Genomic DNA, 23,010 nt, shown 5'->3' on the forward strand with positions numbered 1-23,010 from the left:
CCAGGGGACCGCTGGGCGTGGGTGCAGCCAGGGGACCGCTGGGCGTGGGTGCAGCCAGGGGACCGCTGAGCGTGGGTGCAGCCAGGGGACAGCTGAGCGTGGGTGCAGCCAGGGGACCGCTGGGTGTGGGTGCAGCCAGGGGACTGCTGGGCATGGGTGCAGCCACTGCTGGGCATGGGTGAAGCCAGCCTGCCTTTCCACCAAACACAGGACGGGGGTGGGGGGGTGCTTGCACACCATGCCCAGTGAGCTCTTCTACACCTGCAGGATCTAGCCGGGCAGTGGTGGCACATACCTTTAGTCATAGCACTTAAGGAGGCAGAGGCAGACAAGACCTCTGTGTTGGAGGCCAGCCTGGTCTACAGAGCTAGTTCCAGGACAGCCAAGGCCACACAGAGAAATACTGTCTCGAAAAGACTACAGGAACTGAGCTGCTGGGTTCCCTCCAACTTCAAGTCAGTCATGATGGGGACAGTGTGGTCTCAGAGCTCCAGAGTCTGCCACAGAGGCAGGTGCCCACCTGACCTGACAACCACACCGTCTGCCCTGAAGGGCTTGGTGGGCTACAAGGCGCTGCCAGCCTCATGGTCCCCAGGGCTTACTTTTGTCCATGATGTTCTGCTCCAGGGTCTGGGGATCCTGGGCTACTGCCTGGTCCAAGTACTGCAGCAGCTTGCTCATGCTGGACACAGGGATGCCAAAGGACTGCACGAAGAGCAGCAGCTGCTGGGGCTCCAGGTCCTGCAGGGCTGTGGACATACCCTGTTAGCTCAGCTCAGCTGCCCATTGGGCGATCCCTCCCCTGCAAGTCCCCCATGGCTTCTGAAACAATGACATCATCAATGGCCCTCTGGCTCATGAGAGTCCAGACTCCTTGGTATGTCTTTCACTGGGCTTCTCAAGTCCACCCGGCCACTCACTTAAGTTTCCTTTCCTGCCTGGGGCCAGACTGAAAGACCCAAGCTGGGCACACAGCTAGCCCCTAATGGGCCCTTCCTCTGCTCAGGGCCTATAGCCCACATGCCCTCCGAAGACCCTGAAACTATCTCTTCTGCTTCTAAAGGCCAGGACTTTTACAGCCTTTTCTTCTCTGGGCCTGGTCTCTGAGCCCTCAGAATTCCTGGAAGGTGTGACCGTGAGTCTGTTCAGGCTCCCAGGCAATAGGTGTGAGGCAGATCCCCTCCCCCAGCCTCACTGTACCAGCATCCACAAGCCGGGGGACCTCAGAGCGGATCATCCGTAGCTTCAGCCAGTCTGGCAGCAACAGTGCCTCCTCGGACGTGTCCACCAGGAAGGCTGTGGGCAGTGGCTTCTTCTCTGGAAACCAGATGTCCAGCAACTCACTGAACTCACCATCACCAGCTTTAGGGAGGATGCAGGGAACAGCTGTGTCATCCGAGGAGCCATTAACTCAAAAAGGATCTCAGACTACCAAGGGCTATACTTCTCGAGGGGGCTGGGGGCCGGAGGGGGGGAACTGAGGTTTTAGGGGAACAGAGAAGGCTCAAATGATGGTGCAGATGAAGACTGAGAAGGTAGTGGGCACGTACCTTCATGTCACCCTGTCTGCTGTACAGTGGCCTGCGGCCACAGCTTCCTGCCCCAGGTCACCCAGACTTATGTATGAGTCAGAACTGCAGCACAGGCTGCCTGTGCTCACAGTGTCTCAGCCTTAGCTCCATAGAGCCCAGGGGACCCAACAAGATGAGACAACAAGTCAGCCTTCCCTGCTGTCCTTCCTCAGGACAGTAACATGGTGGACATACACCATACCACAGACAGGCACTTCCTCAGCATGATAATGGAGCCCACACTCATGCCTTAGAATTCCAGCAGGGCATCTGTACCTTTTCCACTCTTAGGCATAAAGGAAACCTGTACTGACCTAAGGGATTTCAGCCAGCCTGAGGTTCCCAGGCCCTGGACTTGGCCACTGAGTGCCCAGACCAACAGGACCACGGGGATGGTGGGAGCTCAACTGTGTACAGAAGGCTCAAACAATAAACAGGGAGGTCGCAGTCACAGAGCGGTGAGTGGGCAAGGGCACGCCTAACGGCATGCCTGAGCTACGCCAGAGGGTTCTTCCCAAGCCATCCTAATTAGAAGCCAAGTTGAGAAAAGCCTAGGACGGATTGCTTACAGCGAGGTGGGCCCAATGTCAGCAGGATGACCATGGCGTGGACGACGAGGATGTGCATGGTGGCCGTCTCCCCACTGGTCCAGCGCAAGAACACTTGGTCCTGAGACTCCGACTGTGAGAGAGGGCAGAGGGACAGGCACCAGGTGGTTGGATGGTGGGACTGATAACTCTGACAGTGTGCCTACCCTGTGCCCTGCTTCAATCCACCTCAGACCCACCCCTGAAGACCATCTCCCACTCATCCCACCCCCATCCAGCTCTGAATGCCCCGTCCCACTGGATAGCTGCTGGCCCACTCGGCCCTCACCCAGCTGTAGACCTCCTCGCCCTCCTTGCTCTTGCGCATGCGTCGCACATAGCGGGAGAACACAGATAGCAGGGCACTGAGAACAGCGTCGGAGGCGGTGCTGCAGGAAGGCTTGGAGAAGAGGTGCGCCATGATGGTGGAGCGCTCCACGACAAGCCGGGCCACGTCCTGAGCAGAGACAAGGGCTGTCAGAGGCTTCAAAGGTTCTGGTCACGAGTGGCCCCACCTCCTCCACTCCTTGGTCACCAGCCCAACAGCCAGCCACAGCATTGGTTGAATTCCAATTCAGCCCTGCCAGAATTCCCTCACCAGGGCCAGGTCACTGTGTGGGCCCTGCTCCTCCACCGGCGTGTGCTGGGACAGGTAGATGAGATAGGCGCTGATGGTCTGGGGGTCTGTTTCCATGTGGATGGCCTGGGGAGGGTGGACAGATGTCTGACATGGGTCCTGGGGCAGCCTGCAACTACCCTTTCCTCCTGGGACTGGCCTACTGTTTCATACCTGCTGTAGAGCCAAGGCAGTGGTGGTCCTCACACTGTCAAACAGGGGCAGCCTGGGCAGGTCCCGCAGCAGCCACTGATAGCCCTGCAGCACGTCTACCTCCCCACCCTCCTCCTCCAGGGGGGGCTCCTTCTCCTCCTTGTCACGAAGACCACCCTCTGACAGCACAAGTGACAGGCCCTGCAGGTACACACGTATATAAGCTAGGCCCGCCTGCCCTGGCATGCAGCAGGCCCAGTCTACTCTTAGACACAAGACTGTTCCCTCAAGTCCCACATGGAGAACATGGCAGTTCCTGGGGGAGGAAATCAGCCGGCTCCCTCTTGTCACCATAATCTAGAAAAGAAAGGTAATGTGAGCTGAGCTCTTTAAACTTGCTTGTTTTAGGAGACAGGCCTTATTCTGTAGCCCAGGCTGGTCTCAAACTCACCTCATAGCTGATTGGGCTGGAAATCCCTGCCTCAGTATCCTGAATGCTGGGATTACTAGGTCACCTATTGTACCCAGCTTAAAATATCTGCTCAACGCTTCTTAATTTGGTGCTAAGGATGGGACTGAGAGCCTGAGTCACAGCCAGTGCTTGGCACAACCTTTCTAGACATAGTAAACTGCAGTTTGTTCAAACACTCTCATAGTATACCACCGCCCAGGGAAGGAGACACAGATAAGACACAAAGGGCTCCAGTTCTTGCAGACTAGGCTAGCAGCACCTGTCCCTCTGTCCATGAAACTTAAGAAAGAAGTCAGGGAGAACCAAGTGGTTACCCAATACATACACAGAAAGCCAGGTTGTGGCTTAGCAGTGAGAACCTGCCTAGGATCCCCCAGTGAGGGGCTGAGGTGTGGCTCAGAGGTAGAGCTCCTGCCTAGGATCCCCCAGTGAGAGGCTGGGGTGTGGCTCAGCAGTGAGAACCTGCCTAGAATTCCCCAGTGAGGAGATGCCATAGCAAGTCCCTCACACCCCTAGCCACACTCACCTTCATGGCCAACACCCGGGAGGCCACCTGTGAGGAGCCCAGACGCCGGAGGAAGTAGTCAAGCACTTCACATGTGGTCTGCTCATCTGCTTTAGGGCCTAGCAGCAGATCCTGGAGGCGGCCCAGCAGCTGCCGCTGTTTCTGCTGCCTCTGTGGACCAAGAAGAACTGTCAGGGCCACTGCTGGGTAGACATGGTGGGGTGGATGGCCGGGATCCCGTACCTGTCGCTTCTTGGCCTTCTGCTCCCGGCTTTCGCCCTCATCATCCTCCTCCCCTGAGGCTGTGGCATCAGCTGCGTCGTGCAGCAGGAATTCGCACAGGCACTGCACAGGCAGCACGTCCAGCGATCCTTCGCTGGACTGCACCAGATCTGCTAGCCATGGCATGGACTGGGAGGAGGCCTGTGTGGGCAGCAGACAGCGTACCAACCAACAGAGGCCCAGCCCTGTGCCCTGAATCCTCTACCCTGCGGAAGCTCAAGGGTGCCCTCTGCAGGGCAAGTGCCAACCTGCAGCTGTCGGCATACATCTGGATCTCATCGGCATCCCAGTGCACTCTGCCTGTGGGGAACACCTCTAGAACCTTCCTGGCCTGTGCTCCCTCTGCCCAGGGCAGGACTCACCTGGCGCTGGATGATGTGCAGGAGAAAGTCTGGGTTACGGCTGCGGCACAACAGGTGCCCAAGGCGCAGGGATTGGTTGAGGGCCTTCACCTGGTCCAGGATGTGAGGAGGTGGCCTCCGGGGAGGGCCTCTGTGTGTCATGGGGGACATGAGGGTCAGAAGGCCACGCATATAACATTAAGAACAAGTACTGGAAAACCACACTGTCCCAGCCCTGCTGCTAAGGAACAAACAGCTCAACTAACCCCAGCACCCTAAGGCCTAATTCCAGAGATCCACCCCATGCTGGGGCAGAGCGGACAACCCAAGGTCAGCTCTGCCTGTTGCTCATCTCCCTTCCACCCACACCTGGGGCAGGAAGGGTGGCATACTGGGGGTCCAGGCTGGTTAGCTGGGACAGGAGGAGGCTGCTGCTCTCGGTGATGGTCTGCTTGGTGGAGGCGGCGGCCAGGTGACCCTCAAAGGCCAGGATCTCCTGCTTCTCTCGCTGAGAGATCTGCAGCTCACGGTTGATCATCTCCGTCCTCGTCTCCTCGTCCATCAGCGTGCACGGTGGGTATGAGTAGTTACTGGAGACCAAACACACAGGCCTAGTACCCACCCCTGCATACGGCACCCAGCAGGCAATGTTCAGGGCCCAGCGTGCACAGCTGCGGTTGCAGGAGCACGGCCTGATCACCGGGCCAGCAACAATGCTATCCAGTTAACAAGCTCCACTGTCTGAGACTCCAGGAACCCAGCATAGGCACTTCACACAGCAAGATGACCACCTTCAGTATGGAAACTAGCTATTTATCAGACTCCCAGTGTCCTGGACACCTGCTCTGCCGCACTACGTGACACCATATCATATTTCACACGACCCCTGTTCCTCACGAAAACCTCAGAGAAATACACAGTTTTCTGTGAGGCATGAACACTTCCCCTTTTACATGCTCAAAAATTTGTCTCCTTGAGAAGTCCCTGCCACCGAGTCCCATGTCCCATGTCTCCCAGGCATAAGCCATACATCCAGTATCCTACACCATGGCCACGCATCTATTGCCTAATGCCATGGCCATATACACAACCAGTCCCCAATGTCACAGCACATACTTGGTCACCAATATCACTGCTACACACAAGCCTGCTCCCTACAATGTCATGTTCTTAGGCTGCGACCTAAGCCCACTACTCTGTGTGGTGCTGCCTGGCTGAGCTGGACCTGTTACAAGCAGCATTCCTCACCCTGACCTACACAGGCTTCAGTATGGGAATGAGGAGGCGACATCAGCTACGCTAACCACTGAGCAGGACACCGTGGCTGAGGACTTGCTGCATTCCCCTTGGGCCAGGCCCACATCCACTCTCCCCTCTCCCCAATCTTTAGTGTGTGAGCTGTCCAACATGTGTGCACAGGCCCTGTCACCCTGCCTATGGGTTCCCATGGGTTCCCATGGTGATAGAAGCACATTGCCCAGCCCAAGGGAAGGCGCTGAGACCCGTGAACAAGGGACTTGGCTTCAGAAATGGCACACAAGGAGGCGGACCTGAGGGAGGTAGCATAAACAGTGCTACTCTGTGCAGCCCCGCCCTGGGCTGAAGGATGCTCGCTCACTTACTTGGTCATTACCATCTCCATGAGCATCTTCAGGGTGGGATACTCCTCCCATGCGGCCAGGCCTAGGGAAGAACAGGAAGTTGCTCAAAGCACTCTCACCAGCCTCTCTTCCCCCAACTCCCACCCTGCACCCTAGCTGCTGCTTCCATAGGCTCTGGCCCATCATCTATCTCCATAGCCACGACAGCTCACCGATGTTCTCTGGGTTGAAGGCAGCGACAACCAGCAGTAGAGGCCAGGCCTTCCAGTAGAGGGTGGAGATGGCAAGGTTTGGGGGCTGATACCTGGAAGGCAGGGGCAGTGACAGTGTGAGGTCAGTGCCCTGAGCTCAGGCCATGCCAGTTCTATTCCTTAGAACCCAAATATAAAAGCCAGACAGAGTGGTACATGCTGGCAATCCTAGTGCTAGGATGTGGAGACAGAAAACTCTGGGCCCCACTAGCCAGCTGAACTAATGAACTCCAAGTGAAAAAGTAAGAGGCCCTGCCGGGCAGTGGTGGTGCACACCATGAATCCCAGCACTTGGGAGGCAGAGGCAAGCAGATTTCTGAGTTCGAGGCCAGCCTGGTCTACAGAGTGAGTTCCAGAACAGCCAGAGCTATACAGAGAAACCCTGTCTCGAAAAACCAAAAAAAAAAAGTAAGAGGCCCTGTCTCAAAAAACAGGTGAGCAAGATGGCTCAGTTGGGGCCACCAAGGCTGAGGGCCTGAGTCTGATCCCCAGGACCCAAATGTTGGAAGGACAGGATTCCCACAAAGTGTCCTCTGACTTGCACACACAGGCTGTGGCACGCCTACTTGTATATACACACACACAGCTTAAAACCAAAAAAGCTAGAGAGATGGTTCGGCAGATAGATACCCACCACCAGGCCTAAAAACTTGCATTCAAATTCTATACACACACACACACACACACACACACACACACACACACACAAAAATTTTAAGTAAGAAAAGAAAAAATTCTCAGAATATAGCTCAGTGGCAGTGTTTGCCTAGTACACACAAAACCCTGGGTTCAACTACTAGTACTGAGAAAAAAAATTTAAAGAAGCCAGGCATATAGGTGTATGCCTTTAATTCCAGCACTCAGGAAGCTGAGGCAGGTGAATTTTGGTTTTAAGGCACCTGAGCTACACAGTAGTGAGAGACCATCCAAAAGAAAAGTTAAGCAAAAAGAAAAGCCCTTAAAGTCAAAGACACCCCACCAAAAAAAGCTACTGGAGAAGCACACACAGGAATAGTGGGAAGCAGCTGTGGGCCCCGGGAGCCAGCCCCACAGCCTTACCCCGGGGGCAGCTGGATATTCTCAGGATGGTGGTAGGTGCACAGGTTCAGAACCGCATCTATCAGCTGGATCCGCTCCACCTTCAGAACTTCCACATCTGAAACCCAAAGATACCTGGGTTCCTGAGTCTGGCCCAGCCCCCTCAGTGATTAGCAGGAAGGAAGTGGAAAGAGATACTGGGACTGCTCCAGATAGTGTGTGTATGGCTGTGTACCACAGCATGACAGGCTAAACTGGGAACAGACAGATACTAGTCCTGCAAGTGGCCGGACCCTTGACGACAGCAAGGGTGTGAGACAGCTGGGATGGTGGCACCTCTCACTTTTGAGAAGGGTAAGGCGCCAGGGGTGTTACCATCAGCCTGCACAGCTGCGGCTCGCTTCACAAGGTGGTCAGCCAGTTCCATGGCATCTGCAGGGCCAAGAGGCAGCTCACGGGACAGTCCGATGACCAGGATCCGCATCAGGGTGTCCTCCAGAATGGGAACCTCTGAACAGAGGCGCAGGAAGAAACTACAGGAAGACAGGGGTGGTGAGGAGCCACCGGGATCTCCTGTGGCCAGTGGCCAGACTCCAATCCACCTTTCTACAGGTATAATCTTCCTTAGTCTAGTGGCCAACGCAGAGAATGCACACTAGCTCTCAGCCTTTAATGGATGAGAGAGTGGGAAGCCACTGCCTGTTTATGTAACCATGGTCACTCATTCATGAGTGACAGATAGGCTGCACAGAACCCTGGCCAGCAGCTGGGAAACGTAGCAGCTAGGGTAGGCAGTGTACTTGCAGTACAACAGGACAGCAGTGTCTACCAGCTAGACAGAATAGCAGGACTGCAGAGGGCGTGTCTCAGAACATGCAGGTGACTGGGGCTGGAGAGAGCCGGGTCAGTGGAGGAAGGGCAGAGAAAGAGTGGAGAGGAGTTGCCTAGGGGTGTGTCTAGGGAAGAGGCAGGAGTGTGAGGCAGATACTACTGCAGGAGGAGAACAGTACAGGGTTTGCAGGGTGGGGCTACCCACCCAGCATCTGCTACGCATTCTAGGCTGCACTCTTGCTGCCCAGCCCACCCCAGCCCTCACTTGCGGTCGCTCTCAGGTGGCCAGTTGTCCCACTTGTAGTAGGTCTCGGGCTGCTCGGTGAAGAGCACCTTGTGGAGGCTGCAGGGACAGAGCAGGTGTCAGTTAGGATGCAGCTGTGCAAGGCAGTCTCCACCCCAACTGCACCCCATAGGGACAACTCCGGCAAAAGCTACTGACGGAAAAGTACTTGGGGCTTCCCGCCCAACTCCTGAGCCACCTGCCCACACTGGCCACTACTGACCAAGAGAGGGGTCGGCTGGGCCTCTATGAGGAGAGGCAGCCCACGTGTGGCTCTCACGCTCAGGACCTTTCTGTCCTGTGTCTGGGCTCTAAGGGTGTGCAGCCAATGGCCACCTCAGAGGTGATGGCTCCCATCCACACAGGTGACACTGTGAGACTTGAGAGATGGCCTGCCTCTTACCAATGCACATAATCCTTGGGAGCAAGTTTGCTGACGGAGGGGACGACAGTGTGAAGCCACCACACTGCGTCACGCTGGATAGCTGCAATCTGGTTCTGGAACGTGCGTAGTACCTCGAGGTCTAGGGAGATGAACAGGCTCATGGTACCTGGCAGCCATGGATTCAAGCAGCCCAAGCCACTATGGAGACCACCCCTGCTCCCACCCAACTTTAGGCCTCAAAAATGAACAGGATGCCTGCATAAGCAGGCTCCAAGCGCAGATGATTCTTTCAACCAGATGGCAGGAAGGGACCGCTCCCTCTGGGAAACCCACCACCTCCTCCAGCAGCCAAGCCAGGACTCCCACTCCCACCCCCACCCTGCCCTCAGTCTCCAGGAATGTGCAATGGCTTGAGGCCCAGTTTTACGTCCTCAGCTGAAGATCCCCCCAGCCCAGCAGGGCCTTACTTCTCTTCTCTCCTTTGTCCCAGGCGACTCCAGCCTCCTTCACCTGGGCTGTAATGCCCAGCATCATGGACACAGCTAGCACATCCGTGATGTGAACCACAAACCGCTCCTATGGGCATGCAGAGTGGCAAGGCTGGAGTGACCAAGGGCCCTTCCCAAGGGTCCCATGTGGCATAGGGATGCATGCATGTGTATACACAGCAGACATGGACACACAAACTACTTGGAGTTTGTCCCCACATCTAGAGACCACCATGCTGGAAGAAGAACTGACAGGGTCAGTTCTTGGTCCAGGATGAGCCAGGTCCTAATTAGGCTACTGGGAAGGGACTCAGCCAACAGCAAAAACCCTCTCCCCACTGGCAGACTGCCACAACAGTGGCTTGCCATCCTGCCCCAGTGCCTTAGAGGTGCCCAGCCTTCCTGCTTCATTCTGCTCAGCAAAACTCCCTCCCATCTCTTGCTCTGTACCATGAGTCCATCAGACCCTTTATTCTGTCCATCCCCCCAAATTACTCCTCAGTCCTGCCAGCTGCAATGTCCCTATCCAATGCTGGGGTCACCAGCTCCCCAGCTTGGTCAGCCCTGCCCTATCCTTATGAAGGAGGGAGCAACACTGAGTGGTTTCACACTTGGGTGTGTGGACCACTGAGCCCATGTCTGCACACGTGGCCATCCCTATAACAAGGTAAACTGCTCAGTGTCAGGAAACTGCAAAGTGGGAGGTAGTGAGCAGGGGTCCCAAGGCACCTTAAATTCCATTTCCAGGTACTGTGGCTCCTTGCGCTCCTGCATGAGTCCCAGGCAGAAAGCTTGGAAGTTAATCTCGTGCTTGGTCTGCTTGATGATCTCCCGCAGCAGGGCCCTCGAGGCACGGAGGTAGTCATCCTTGTTGGTCAGCAGGTCCTGGAACACCATGGCTAGGAACTGGAGAAAAGGGAAGTCACAGGGAGCTAGGGTCAATGGCCATCCCGATACATGCTTTTGCCATACCCCTCCCCCCACCAACAACTTGCCAGGCCTCACTTGGGACCTGCAGAAAGCCTTCCCCAGGAGAACAACCCTCCCAAACAACTAAGCAGCTAATGTGGTAGGATTGCGCAAGGTCCTGCAGCACATCTTGGGCTGCTTGTCCTGAAAGGAGGGGGGCCATCTCCCCTTCGTGGATATGAACTCTTAGGAGGGAAACCGTGTTGTATTTCACCCTCCTGACAGTTGGCAGGAGGGTAGCCAGTCCTCTTCTGATCAGGCTGAAGGTTAACTGGCATGCATAGGGATGGAGATGCCAGCAACGGCGGAGCCGGATACCTCAGCCCACTCCACTCCGTCCACGCGGGCTACCTCCTGGGTGTGCAACTACCCAGCTAATTCTCTCTCTCTCTCTCTCTCTCTCTCTCTCTCTCTCTCTCTCTCTCTTTTTCAATTTTTTGAGACAGAGTTTCTTTGTGTAGCCCTGGCTGTCCTGAACTCACTCTGTAGACCAGGCTGGCCTCGAACTCAGAAATCCACCTGCCTCTGCCTCCCAAGTGCTGGGATTAAAGGTATGTGTCACCACTGCCTGGCTCCATCTAATTCTCTTAAAACACTGAGCTGAGAGGGCAACCTTGGGTGTGGCCAAAAGCTAGCGCAGAGCCTAACATAACAGCCTGGCTCCTTGCTAAGGACAAAAGTGTTTCTTGGATACGAAGAGATGCCAGACCTGGTACCCACGAGCTAGGACTCCAGGCCAGGGCTGGAGGGTGGTGGAGGTGCCTGTTTGGTTTAGAAACACCCCAGCTAAGGAGGCTACACCAAGCCGGAGCTGGGGAAGCTGGGAGGCTCACCACCCAGCGCTACCTGCTCCACAGTGTTAGCTCACAAGGATGGTTTAGAAACCAGAAGCCAATGAATCTTCCCACCCTGAGCTCCACAAGCCCCAGGCCTCACCTAGACACAAGCCCAGGGGCCTGTCCCACACTAAGTGTCCTCACCTTGGGCGCCAGCTCAGAGCTGTGCTGCAGCACTGTGTACAGGATCTGCATGTTGTTGGGGTTCCGAGCATTGGAGAGCTCATTGAAGATCACAAACTTGATGGTGGTACCCAGGTTGTCCTTGTGCGCATTCAGCAGTTCCCTGGACACAAAGAGCCAAGCAGGTGAGTGAAGAGGCGGCCCAAGCTGCCCCTGCTGTCCGCTGGCCTGTCCCACCACCCCCAGCTGATCACATACCTGATGCAGAGCATATAGTGGTTGAGGAGCACCTTGGGCTTGAGGCGGATCTTGATCAGGTGAGAGATGACATCCATGTCTTCTGACCCATGTGAGTTGCAGTTCATGCACACAGACATCAACAGGTCCTGCGCTGGCCTGGTCAACTGCAGGGAGGCCAGGAAGATCACTGAGCGTGCAACCACAACCACCCAGAACCCCCCAAGAGACCCTCCTCACAAACTGTTTCACCAACACAGCGTACCTTGGGGTTCTGCAGCCACATCTCCAGCCGCTGCACGGCCAGCAGCCGCACCTCCTTGTAGCCGCAGGTGGCTGTGAGCAGCCGCAGGAGGTTCCTGGACACGTTGTCGATGGGCTGGCGCCGGTTCAGCTGGTCGCGGAGCATGTCCAGGACATACTCTTCCACGCTCTCTGTGAGTTCATCGTACCTAGGCCAGAGGGGGGAAAAGGAGGCCAGGAAGGATGCCAGCTCCCGTGCCCTCCCTTTGGCCTTCTGAGATTGAGGCTGTCAGCCCACCTACCTTGGCATGAGCTGCCCCTCCTGCTCAGGACTCAGCTTCTCCTCCGCGATCAGCAGCTCCGTCTGACTGTCCTCCTCTTCTGTGAGGGAGGGGTGGGGGCTGCTGCCTGCAGGGACCACAGGAGCTGATGCGTACCTTCTCCCAGGGATGGGGAGGCTGGTGCCCTTGGCCCCGACCTCACAGACACCTTGGCATCTCTTACCTGCACCAAGCTCACCACCACTGCGTGCCCCTTCCCCCTGCAGCAGTACGCTCTTTGGGGGCATCTTGGTATTGAAGGCTGTCTGGATGTTGTCCACGAAGGTACGGCAGTGAGGGCTGTCTACCCAGATCCGCTCACCCAGCGAGTCTTCAATGTACACCTACGGTGAACCAGCTTTGGACCCTGCCTGATGCTGGATGGGTACCCAGAGCAGGCATGCAAGAGGCCTTCATCAATGCCCAGAGGAGGAGGCTAGCACATTGGGAGCCTCCATTCGAGTCCCTCTCCTGTACTAGTCTCTAGCACCCTCCCTTCTTCACCATTCTGCTCACTGAGACCCTGGAGAGGTGATTCACCTTCACGAAGATCTCAGGCCAGTTCTCATCCTCCTCATACGCAGCCATGAGAAGGTTGCAGGCCAGTACAGACACGAGGCTGTTCCCTTTGGCCTTGAAGTTGACAGAGGCATCCCTCCGCAAGAGGCTGCACAGGGCCTGAAGGGAAGGTAAAGTTACAGTTGTCACGAGATGACCTACGCCACACAGAGACAGTGGCAGGTCTAGGGAGGGGAGAGTGAACAGGGGGAGTGGCCAGTCTCACCTCGATGACACCCTCTGTGGCAAAGATGTTGGGCTTGATCTTGGCCAGGTACATGAGGCTCAGGTAGAGCGTGCTGTCAGGCTTGGCCCTCGTCACCTTCAGCTGCTTCACTGCCCCACACAGCACTCCCTCGATCCTGTCATCATTGCCCTCCAGCTCAGCGGCTTCAATCTCATCCAGCAGCACTGTGGGCAGAACTGACCACACGAGGGGTTCAGGTTGGAGAGGGAGGAGAGCAGAGGTGACATGGAGAATGGACAACTAGAGACAACACAGATGGGTCTCACCAGCACATGGAGGCTGCGAGTTCCCAGAAACCATACACCTGAGTCTGTGCATTTTTCATCAACCCACAGCTTCACAAATACTTGGCAAGTGCTCATGGAGGGAATCTAGATAGATGCTCTACCACTGAGCCACGTCCCCAGCCCCTCACTGGGGGATTCTAGGCAGGGGCTCTACCACTGAGCCATGCCCCCAGCCCCTAGCCCCTCACTGGAGGATTCTAGGCAGGGTCTCTACCACTGAACTATACCCATAGCCCTCAATTTACTTTTTTACTGTAGGATAGGGTCGTGTTAAGACGTGGATGAGGCTGGCCTTGGACTTTTGATCTACCTGCCTCGTCCCCTAAGCAGTTGAGGTGACAGGCCAACATACACTACCATACCATCTGAGCCTTTCAAATGACATCCTGGTACTGAGGGATAATGTAGCTTTATGAGATACAGCTTCATTAAAGGCTGTAGGACAGGATGCTTGGCCCTTTTGCCTCCTAGGGAGGAGTCCCCTAGAAAAGACTCCGAGCAGACATGCCGACAGTGGTGTCTGCTACTGGAATGCTAGGTGCTCAGAGGCTGGCACATAGCTAGTGGGTGACAGGTCTATGCTAAGGCATCATAAAGCTGGGATGAGTCACTGAGAGGTTCTGGGCTGTATAGTTCAGTAGTTACAACACTTGCCTCATGTGCATCGGGACTTGGGCTCAATTCTGGCACTGTCAAAGAAGTCATGGGATAAATGACAAGAAGCAGGGGAAGGTCAGACACCTGAGCAACTGCAGAAACAGTTATCTCCCCCTGAGGTCTCTTTGGTTCTTTGGGGACCTATTTTCCACCTGGAAAATGGCACCAAAATGCCCCCTGTCCTGGAGGCAGAAACAGTGGGCAAAGGATCCCCTTCCGCTTGAGGACCAGGCTAGAACCACTTGGGTGCTACCACAGTTGGTGCACCTCCCCCAGCAGGGTTCAGAACAGTGCTGTCACAACCAGGGGCAGGCCATAGACATGCCCGATAAGTGATGGAATGATGAGCCAGGAGCACTGAGAACAGGAGGTGTATCTGTTCACAATGCCAGGCAGCGAGCCCACAGGGAGCCAAGACCCCGCTGTGTTAACAGAACCAGGTTGGAAGTGGCTCCGACAGGCACTAGGTTGATGGACAGGATGAAGGAATCTCTCTGGGAAAGTTAGCAGTCTGACCTTACCTTCAATGGGCACTACAGATGGCTCCTTAATTGATGGAGAAATGGCCCGTTTTTCTGCAACTGCAGCCTCAGCCAGACGTCCCAGGGCACTCAGTGGAGGAGTGGAGGAGAGTTTGGGGCGCTTAGTGAGGCCAGTCAGCGCAGAGGACCCAGATAGAGAAGCTGAAGCATCTCTCTTGCGCTCTGAAGGTAGCCCAGAAGGGGCTGGCTTCAGCAGGGTGGACGTTGTCTTTGATTCATTGGCCTGACCCTTGGACCCCAGAGCAATAAAGTCCCCAGGGGGAGGGTGCCCTGCAGAGGAAAAGAAAACCCACATTTGTGATACCCATCCTCAGAGTGGGCCCCAAGGAGACAAAAGTAAAGCCTGAGGTTATTCAGTACCCTGGCAGAGTGAGTGATGGCTGATGCTGATCCAGTGCTGACTAGAAACTAAGCCATCTATAACTCATAAGCATTGTCTACTTAATTCTCACGGAGTTTCTTCAAAAATAGGACCCTCGCTTTACAAATAAAGACACAGAGGTTAGGTAATGTGCCAGTGTCACACAGTTAGCAAAAAAGAAACGTTAGGACCCCAGTCTAGATTATCCGGCTTCAGGGACTGTGATTCTGCTCCAGGTACCTTGGACCAAATGCTCAGCAGGGCAAGGATGCCCTTGTCCTTTAGGAGGCCCCCAGGGCAGCAATGTATGCATGAATCCTGGGTAGGATGATCATGTCCTGCAAGAATACTGTGTTGGGCCGGGCAGTGGTGTCGCATGCCTTTAATCCCAGCACTTGGAAGGCAGAGGCAGGAGGATTTCTGAGTTGGAGGCCAATCTGGTCTACAGAGTGAGCTCCAGGACACAGGACAGCCAGGGCTACACAGAGAAACCCTGTCTCGAAAAACCGAAAAATATATATATATACTGTGTTGGATGCCTATGCTCTTCAATAGTCCCGAGTTAACTATGTCCCGTAGGAGCCCCTTCAGTGGCCGTGCGGGCCAGCATGGAACCCATTCATTGACTGTCACGCGGGCGCCGCGCGCAGGGACGCACCTGAGGGCTTGGCGGCCGCGCTGGGCCTCCGTACGGTGGTGGGCTTGGCTCGATTCATCCTCCCCGCGGCACGGGCGCCCCTAGACGAAGCGCCGTCACCTGGGAGGAGGCGGCGGGAGTCACTCGCTCGCTCAGTCATTCATCCCTTGCACCGGGGCCACTGGGCTGAATGCCCAGGGCCGCCTACCGGGGTCACAGAACGAGGCCAAGTGCAGCGCACACACGGCCGACTGCGGAGACGGACGTCACCGCAGGTTGCGGAATTCACCTGGATGCAAAGGCCCCTCACCTCCGGTGCATCACCCTGCAGACCCGCAGCACGGGCGCTCCGGAAGTGCAAACTGATCTGCGAGCCTTCCGAGCGCTGATTTCCCACAACCCGGAAGTAAAACAAACCCGAAGGCGAGGAAGAGACAAGAGAGGCAGACAGAGCGTACGTGGTGTTTGCACCGCCCTCTGGCGGCCGGAGGCTGGATGGCCGGTACCTACTATGCCTGTCTGAAAATCGGGCATAAACTGTTCCCTCTGTTTTGGCCAAGGAAGTCCCAAGATTTGTTTTCTTCCCGGTGCTATCTGGACAGGTTGTCCAGCTCCTGGGACAAGGACAAAATTCCAGACATGACCCTGAGGCCATGTTTGTGAGTGAGTGTGTGTACATGTATACATATATGTGTGTATACATATATATGTGTTTTTATGTATGTATGTGTGCATGTCTGAGTGTATGGATACGTATAGGCAGACAGACATATGGACAGACAGATATTCCAAGGCCATAGGAATTGGGAGCCCAAAGCCCTCAAGCATCCTTAATAAATTGTCCCCATGACAGCCAGCTTCCTTGGTGCCAGCAAGCCCAGAGCTGTATAGTAAACATTTGTGGGCTGAATAAAGGATGTGCTTGAACTCTCTGGCACAAAGAGAGCTCCAAGCAGAGAGCTGGTCTTCAGCCCCAGGAGCATGGCTCCTGATACCTGTCAATGCCTGCGGTTTAGGGTCTTTCTTAATGTGACCCCAGGGCTGTAATAACACTCAAAAGATCAGGGCCAGCAAGGTGTCTCAGTAGGTGAGAGAGCTTGCAGAGCAGGCATAATTGCTGAGCTTAATCCCTAGACCTAACTCTACAAAGTTGTCCTCTGACTTACACATGTGTGCTGTGGCATGCATACCCATGCATTCACACCATGCGCACTCATACCTACAATAACAATAGATAAAGTTTACATTTAAAAAATAAAAAAGATGAGCCAGTGTGGTAGCACACACCTTTAATCCCAGCACTCAGGAGGCAGAGGCAGTGAACCTCTGTGAGTTCGAGGCCAGCCTGGTCTAGTGAGTTCCAGGACAGCTGGAGTCATACCCTGACCCAAAATAAAAGCAAAGCCAGAATGATGGGAAGTCTGTTTACTCCACTATATCCTAACCCAGTGATAGTGGGGCCTAGCTCAGCCTGAGTCCCTCTGAGGATATGTTGGAGAAGGTTGGGCAGAGAGTCCCCCAGAATCTACGTAGGGGTGCCAGGAAACAACTCTGAGTAGACCTGCAGCTGCTGCGGTCTAACTGCTCCAGTGGCAGGAAGCAGCTGTCCCCATCTGCCAGCCTGAGCCTCATACTGCTGAGCCTGGTGGTGGACAGTGTTCCGGGGCTCTGTGTCTCCCTGTATGGACCCAGCATCTCCAATTCAGCTTAGCCCGCTTCACTTGCAGCAACTCTCCCTCTCTTGCTCTCTGTGGTACCAGCGTCAGTGCCGGCAAGGCCTCCCCAGCCCCTGCCACCCATCCCTGCTGGAACTCTTCACCACAGGCCATGCCATATGGCATGCCAAGATAGGCTGTCAGATGTCCTCATAGCAGGGCCAGAGCACCTAGGAAGCTCTGGCATGGAAAAAGCAGATCCATTCAGGGACTTGTGAACTGGGGACACCTGAGGAAAAGGAAGAAAGCCCAGGAAGCCAGATATACCTGGCCCAGCATCTCTCTGAGGGCCTGGGCTTCATCCATTCCATTGAAAGAGGAGCTAACCTCCTCCATCAGGACCACTGCTGTCCTCTAGCCACTTATATAACCAGCCCCCTTCTAGTCTCCCCTTCCTTGCTACATAGCCAGCTCCCTCTCCAAGGACCTTGGGCAAGTTGGTACATTTCTGCCAGTGTACCAAACCCACCCCTTCCCTTGTGACCTGTAACCATCATCCACCACGAGTGAAGACCATTTTGTTTGTCTGTTTTCTTGAGACAGGTTTCCCTATGTAGCCCTGGTTCCCCTGGAACTCACTATGTAGATGAAGCTTGCCTTGAATTCAGAAATTCTCCTGGTTTTGCCTCCTGAGTGCTGGGATTAAAGGAGTGTGCCTCCACACCTGGCTAAAAATAAATAAATAAATAAATAAATAGAATAAATAAATGTAAAGGTAGGGGGCTGGAGAGATGGCTCAGCAGTTAAGAGCACTGATTGTTCTTCTGAAGGTCCTGAGTTCAAATCCCAGAAACCACATGGTGGCTCACAACCATCTGTATAGCTACAGTGTACTCATATAAAATAAATAAATAAATAAATCTTTTTAAAAATGTGAAGGTAGATGATCTTGGTTTGGTGGCACATGTCTTTAATTACAGCACTGGGGAGGCAGAAGCAGAAGGATTTATGAGTTCAAGGCCAGCCCAGTCTACATAGCATAGTCTTTCTTTCTTTTTCTTTCAAGACAGGGTTTCTCTGTATAGCCCTGACTGTCCTGGAACTCACTCTGTAGACCAGGCTGGCCTCGAACTCAGAAATCTACCTGCCTCTGCCTTCCAAGTGCTGGGATTAAAGGCATGCGCCACCACCACCCAGTTTAATCCAGATCTTCCAGATGGAAGGAGACACCTTTAATCTGGGCCCCAGCTTCTGCTGGCAGTCTGGGTAAAGAACGTGGAAGAAGGAAGCTTGTTCTCTCTTGCCTGCTGGTCCTCACTCTCACTACCAAGTCCGTTCCGTTGCTGGCATTTTTCATATTCTGGCATATTCGTATTCACATGTCACATCTGAGACATCCAGCCACATGGACTGAACAACTACTGAAGTCTTGGGCTTTCCCTTGGTCAAGAGTCATTGTTGGGCTAGCTGGATCACAGCCTCTGTGGTGGTTTGAATGTGTTTGGTCCAGGGAGCGGCACTATTAGGAGGAATGGCTAACACTAACACTTGTTGGAGGAAGTGTGTCACTGTGGGCATGGGCTTTAAGACCCTCATCCTAGCTGCCTGGAAGCCGGTCTTTTATAGCTGCCTTTGGAATGAGATGAACTCAGGTCCTTCTGCACCATGCCTGCCTGGATACTGCGATGCTCACTGCCTTGATGACAATGGACTGAACCTCTGAACCTGTAAGTCAGCCCCAATTAAATACTGTCCTTATGAGAGTTGCCTTGGCCATGACATCTGTTCACAGCAGTAAAACCCTAACTGAGACAACCTGTAAGCCATTCTAATAAATCTCTTTATATCTATAGATATAGACATAGACATAGATATATAGGTTCATTCCTTCCATTCCGTTCCTCCAGAGAACTCTGACTAATAAAGTCAGGCAGCTAGTCATTGGCAGCAGGTGACGTCTTAGAGCAGTTGGAATAAACTGCAGGCTGCCTGGAAGCTGCGTCTCCTCTAATGTCTCCTCATGGCTATGCTCAGTGCCACTAACCTACCCAGGAGAGGGCCTGAGTTTTCAGGGGCTCATGCAAAGGTAGCAACTAGGCACAGGATATCCGGTGTTGAGGTAGGGCTCACCAGTTACCTATAAGCTGTGTAGTATTATGTAAGTTTTATCTCTGATCTCAGTTTGCTTAGCTGTCAAATGGGTACTCAGGGGAGCTGCCGAGAAGCTTCATAGTGATGAGGCCTGGAATAGTGCCCTGGGTGCTCTGGACATGCTGTTCCTTTCCCAGCCTCTCTGCCAACTAAATTTAGAATTGGCTTCTCTGTTTCAGAGGCCTCATGCCACCAGGGTCTCAGAGTTATAAACCAGCAACATGACTGTGCCTCCCAAGAGAGCAGCTTGTTGTCTATCTGCAGTCCAGGGAAATGTCCAGGATTTCCTCTGCGGAAGAATATTCCTAACAGAGGGTTCAAGGTAGGCTAATTAAGTTCCCTGCTGCAAAGCTGCTACAGTAGCAGCAGCAGCAGCAACAACAACAGCTTCAGGAGGCCTATGAGCCAGGAGTGGTGGCTGCATGCCTATAATCTCTGAGGGGTCTGAGGGAGAAAGATCTTGAGTTCTGAGCCAGCCTGGGCTACATAAAAGGATCTTGTCTCAAAAATCCAAGGGCTGGGATAGAGAGGTGGCTTAGGCAGTGAAGTGTTTGTCACGGCCTCAGGGCTCATTTTTCTTCAAAGAATTTATTAAATGATAAAAATGTTCCCAGTTTTTCATGATTTGAAAAGTAAGGGGGAGGTGGCTGGAGAGATGGCTCAGTGGTCAAGAGCACTGACTGCTCTTCTGAAGGTCCTGAGTTCGGATCCCAGCAACCACATGGTGGCTCACAACCACCCGTAATGAGATCTGATGCCCTCTTCTGGTGCATCTGAAGACAGTTACAGTGTACTTAGATATAATAATAAGTAAATCTTTAAAAAGAAGGAAAGAAAGAAAAGAAAAGAAAGGAAAGGAAAAGAAAAGAAAAGTAGAGGAAGCTGGGGTGTGGCTCAGTGGTAGAGCCCCTGCCTACAATCCCCCAGTGAGGGGCTGCGGTGTGTCCCAGAGGTAGAGAGCCCCTGCCTAGAATATGAAAAATCCTAGGTTCCATCTCTAGAAACAGAAGTGGGGCCAGACAGCGATGGCCCAGCAGTTTGTGCACTTGACAGCTGAGACCTGTGGGGCAGCTAGTCTCCAGTACGAGGCAAACCCTGGCTGTCAAACAGAAGCCCAGGGAGGCAGCCCTGGCTGGTGGCCTGAGACCTGCTTTTCAACAATTGTCTGAAAATAGCCCAGGCAGCTCATGAGGAAATGAGTCCCCGTCATGGTCACGGGGAGTGACAGTGGGACAGGAAGAGTTATTGAAGGAGAGGTACCTCTAGGCCTCTTGACCTCAGGAGACTTTTGTGCATTGGATTGTCAGCCTTGAATCCCAAATGCCTGAGGGGAAAGAACTAAGAAATGGGGCAAAGGGTTCCAGAGTCAGTGGTCTCCCTCCCTCCAGGAGCAACACCCAATGTATGACAGGACTTTCTCTCTAGGATGGAGGCTGGCAGGGTGGAGCTGGGGAAGAACCAGCTAAGGCTGGGACACATTTGGTTGTATCTTAGCTTACCTCCTCCGGGCATCAGGTTCCCTTTCTGGTTTTGTTTTTTGTTGTTTGTTGTTTGTTTGTTTTTGTTTTGTTTTTTGTTTTTTTAAATTTATTTATTTTTTTCTGTAGGAGTGTTTGGCCTGCATGTATGTCTGTGTGCCACATGCATGCCTCTCTCAGGCCAGAAGAGAGTATCAGGTCCTCTGGAACAGGAGTTATAGACAGTTGTAAGACCCCATGTGGGTGCTGGGCACAGAACCTGGGTCTTCTGTAAGAACAGCAAGTGATCTTGACAGCTGAGCCACTGCTCAACGACAGTCTTTGATTTTCCTCTCTCTCTCTGTACATGTTCCTGTGTGCGGGGGCATGTGTGTGTGTGCATGTGCTTATGTGTGCTTATGAATGTAGAGGCCAGAGATCAACTTCACTGTCTTGTCCTTTATCAGGCTTCAATCAAGTTAACAACAACAGCAACAAAAACATTGTAGCCAGGTGGTGGCAGTGCACACCTTTAATCCCAGCCCTCAGAGGCAGAGGCAGGCAGATTTCTGTGAGTTCGAGGTCAGCCAGATCTACAGAACTAGGTCCATAACAGCCAGGCCTACACTGAGAAACCCTGTCTCCAAAACCCCACAAACAAACAAACATTGTTTTCGTCAGGCAGTGAGGGTGCACACCTTTAATCCCAGCACTGGGGATGCAGAAGCAGGTAGATCTCTGAGTTAGAGGCCAGCCTGGTCTACAGAGTAGAGTGTAGGGACAAACGGGGCTACATAGAGAAACTCTGTCTCAAAAAAACAAAAATAAATAAATAAATAAACAAATAAATAAATTTGTTTTTATTTTTTAAATTACGTGTCTATGTGAGGGCATATGAATATGTGTGCAGGTGCCCTCAGAGGTCAGCCGCATCAGAATTTACTGGAGCTGCAGTTACAGGTGATTATGAGTCACCTGCGGATGCTAGAAACCAAACTCTGGTCCTCTGCAAGAGTAGCACACATCCTTAGCTGCTGAGCCAGCTCTCCAGCTCCCATCTTCTTTGTGGAAAACAGGGTCTTTCACCAGCTAGTAACTCACCGAGTTTGCTAGGCAGGCTGGCCAGTGAACCACCGGTATCTCCTGTCTCTGCTTCCCCAGTGCTGGGATTACAAGCACATGCCTCTGTGCCTGGCTTCTTGTGTGTGTGAGTTTAAAACATGAAATTTGGGGCCAATAGAACTCTCTCTCCAGCCTGCTTTTCTTTTCTTCTAAAAAAAAAATGATTAGCATGTAAGTGCGCGTGCATGTGTGTGTGTGTGTGTGTGTGTGTGTACACGCATGCACATGTGTGAGTGCACATACAGGCATCCATGTGCCATGGCACATATCTGAAGGTCAGAAGACAGATTTTAATAGTCTGTTCTTGGTATCATCCTGTTACAGCAGGGTCTCTCTTGTTTCTGCTGTATTGTATATTCCAGGCTTCCTAACCTGGAGTTTTTGGGTAATCCTCCTGTCTCTGTTTCCAATCTCTCCATAGGAACTCTAGGATTAAAGGTGTGCATCACCACATCCAGTTTATGTGCATTCCAGGGTTGTCAGATAGTAGTGTAGTAAGCACTTTAACTGGCTGACCCATCTCACCAGCCACCTCATTTCTATTTTAAGACAGGGTCTCATTATGTAGCCCAGGTTGTCTTCAAATTCAAGTTCTGTGATGGCACTTCTTGGTTGTCAACTTGACTATACCTACAATTACTTAAAACCCAAATGTCTGGGCACATCTGTAAGGGATTTTTTTTTTTCTTGATTAAATCATTCGACATGGGAAGACCCACTTTTTAGTGATGGTGGGGTGGTTAGAGACAGATTTTCTCTATGTAGCCCTAGCTGTCCTGGAACTTGCTCTGGACTGGCTTTGGAGTCAGAGTTCCACCTGCCTCTGCCTCCCTAATGCTGGGATTAAAGGTCCATCTTTAATGTGGACTATACCTTCTGCTGACAGCCTATATAAAGGACATGTTAGCATTCTAATAAATGCTCTCTCTCTCTTTCTTTCTCTCTCTCTCTCTCTCTCTCTCTCTCTCTCTCTCTCTCTCTCACACACACACACACACACACACACACACACACACACACACACAAGCATATTCTATAAACCCTCTTCCTCTAGGGAACCCTAACTCAGGTCCTCTGGCTGGAATGACGGAGTTGGACCATCATCACATAATGGCTATCCTAGGCTACATAGTGGGTGTGTGAGGCCAGCTATGGAACTTTGTCATGAGAGGGGAGGAGAGGGAGAGAGGGAGAGAGGGAGAGG

The 23,010-nt window shown here is 53.3% G+C and overlaps 1 protein-coding gene across 6 annotated transcripts in view; it reads right to left on the reverse strand.

Moving 5' to 3' along the window:
• Positions 1-15,810, reverse strand: part of Ints1 (integrator complex subunit 1) — a 25,060-nt gene extending 9,250 nt beyond the window's left edge. For 2 of the 6 annotated variants that reach the window (XM_031338497.1, XM_031338499.1), the window contains exons 1-27: positions 15,443-15,810; positions 14,403-14,693; positions 12,917-13,113; positions 12,673-12,810; positions 12,317-12,476; positions 12,115-12,220; positions 11,835-12,021; positions 11,591-11,736; positions 11,354-11,495; positions 10,134-10,310; positions 9,384-9,492; positions 8,935-9,055; positions 8,514-8,591; positions 7,793-7,950; positions 7,439-7,535; positions 6,341-6,432; positions 6,150-6,210; positions 4,920-5,117; positions 4,549-4,678; positions 4,148-4,327; positions 3,926-4,075; positions 2,949-3,128; positions 2,757-2,861; positions 2,448-2,615; positions 2,141-2,252; positions 1,201-1,362; positions 603-749 (exon numbers count right to left, since the gene is read on the reverse strand). In XM_031338497.1, coding sequence (XP_031194357.1) covers positions 603-749; positions 1,201-1,362; positions 2,141-2,252; positions 2,448-2,615; positions 2,757-2,861; positions 2,949-3,128; positions 3,926-4,075; positions 4,148-4,327; positions 4,549-4,678; positions 4,920-5,117; positions 6,150-6,210; positions 6,341-6,432; positions 7,439-7,535; positions 7,793-7,950; positions 8,514-8,591; positions 8,935-9,055; positions 9,384-9,492; positions 10,134-10,310; positions 11,354-11,495; positions 11,591-11,736; positions 11,835-12,021; positions 12,115-12,220; positions 12,317-12,476; positions 12,673-12,810; positions 12,917-13,113; positions 14,403-14,693; positions 15,443-15,581 — 3,931 coding nt within the window. In that variant the 5' untranslated portion in view covers positions 15,582-15,810. Of the gene's footprint in view, positions 1-602; positions 750-1,200; positions 1,363-2,140; positions 2,253-2,447; positions 2,616-2,756; positions 2,862-2,948; positions 3,129-3,925; positions 4,076-4,147; positions 4,328-4,548; positions 4,679-4,919; positions 5,118-6,149; positions 6,211-6,340; positions 6,433-7,438; positions 7,536-7,792; positions 7,951-8,513; positions 8,592-8,934; positions 9,056-9,383; positions 9,493-10,133; positions 10,311-11,353; positions 11,496-11,590; positions 11,737-11,834; positions 12,028-12,114; positions 12,221-12,316; positions 12,477-12,672; positions 12,811-12,916; positions 13,114-14,402; positions 14,694-15,442 lie in introns of all 6 variants that reach the window. The other 4 variants (XM_031338498.1, XM_031338496.1, XM_031338500.1 and 1 more) reach the window with 3 other exon arrangements.
• Positions 15,811-23,010: the final 7,200 nt, after the last annotated feature.

Source organism: Mastomys coucha, unplaced genomic scaffold, assembly GCF_008632895.1.
Source record: "Mastomys coucha isolate ucsf_1 unplaced genomic scaffold, UCSF_Mcou_1 pScaffold22, whole genome shotgun sequence".
NCBI lineage: Eukaryota > Metazoa > Chordata > Mammalia > Rodentia > Muridae > Mastomys > Mastomys coucha.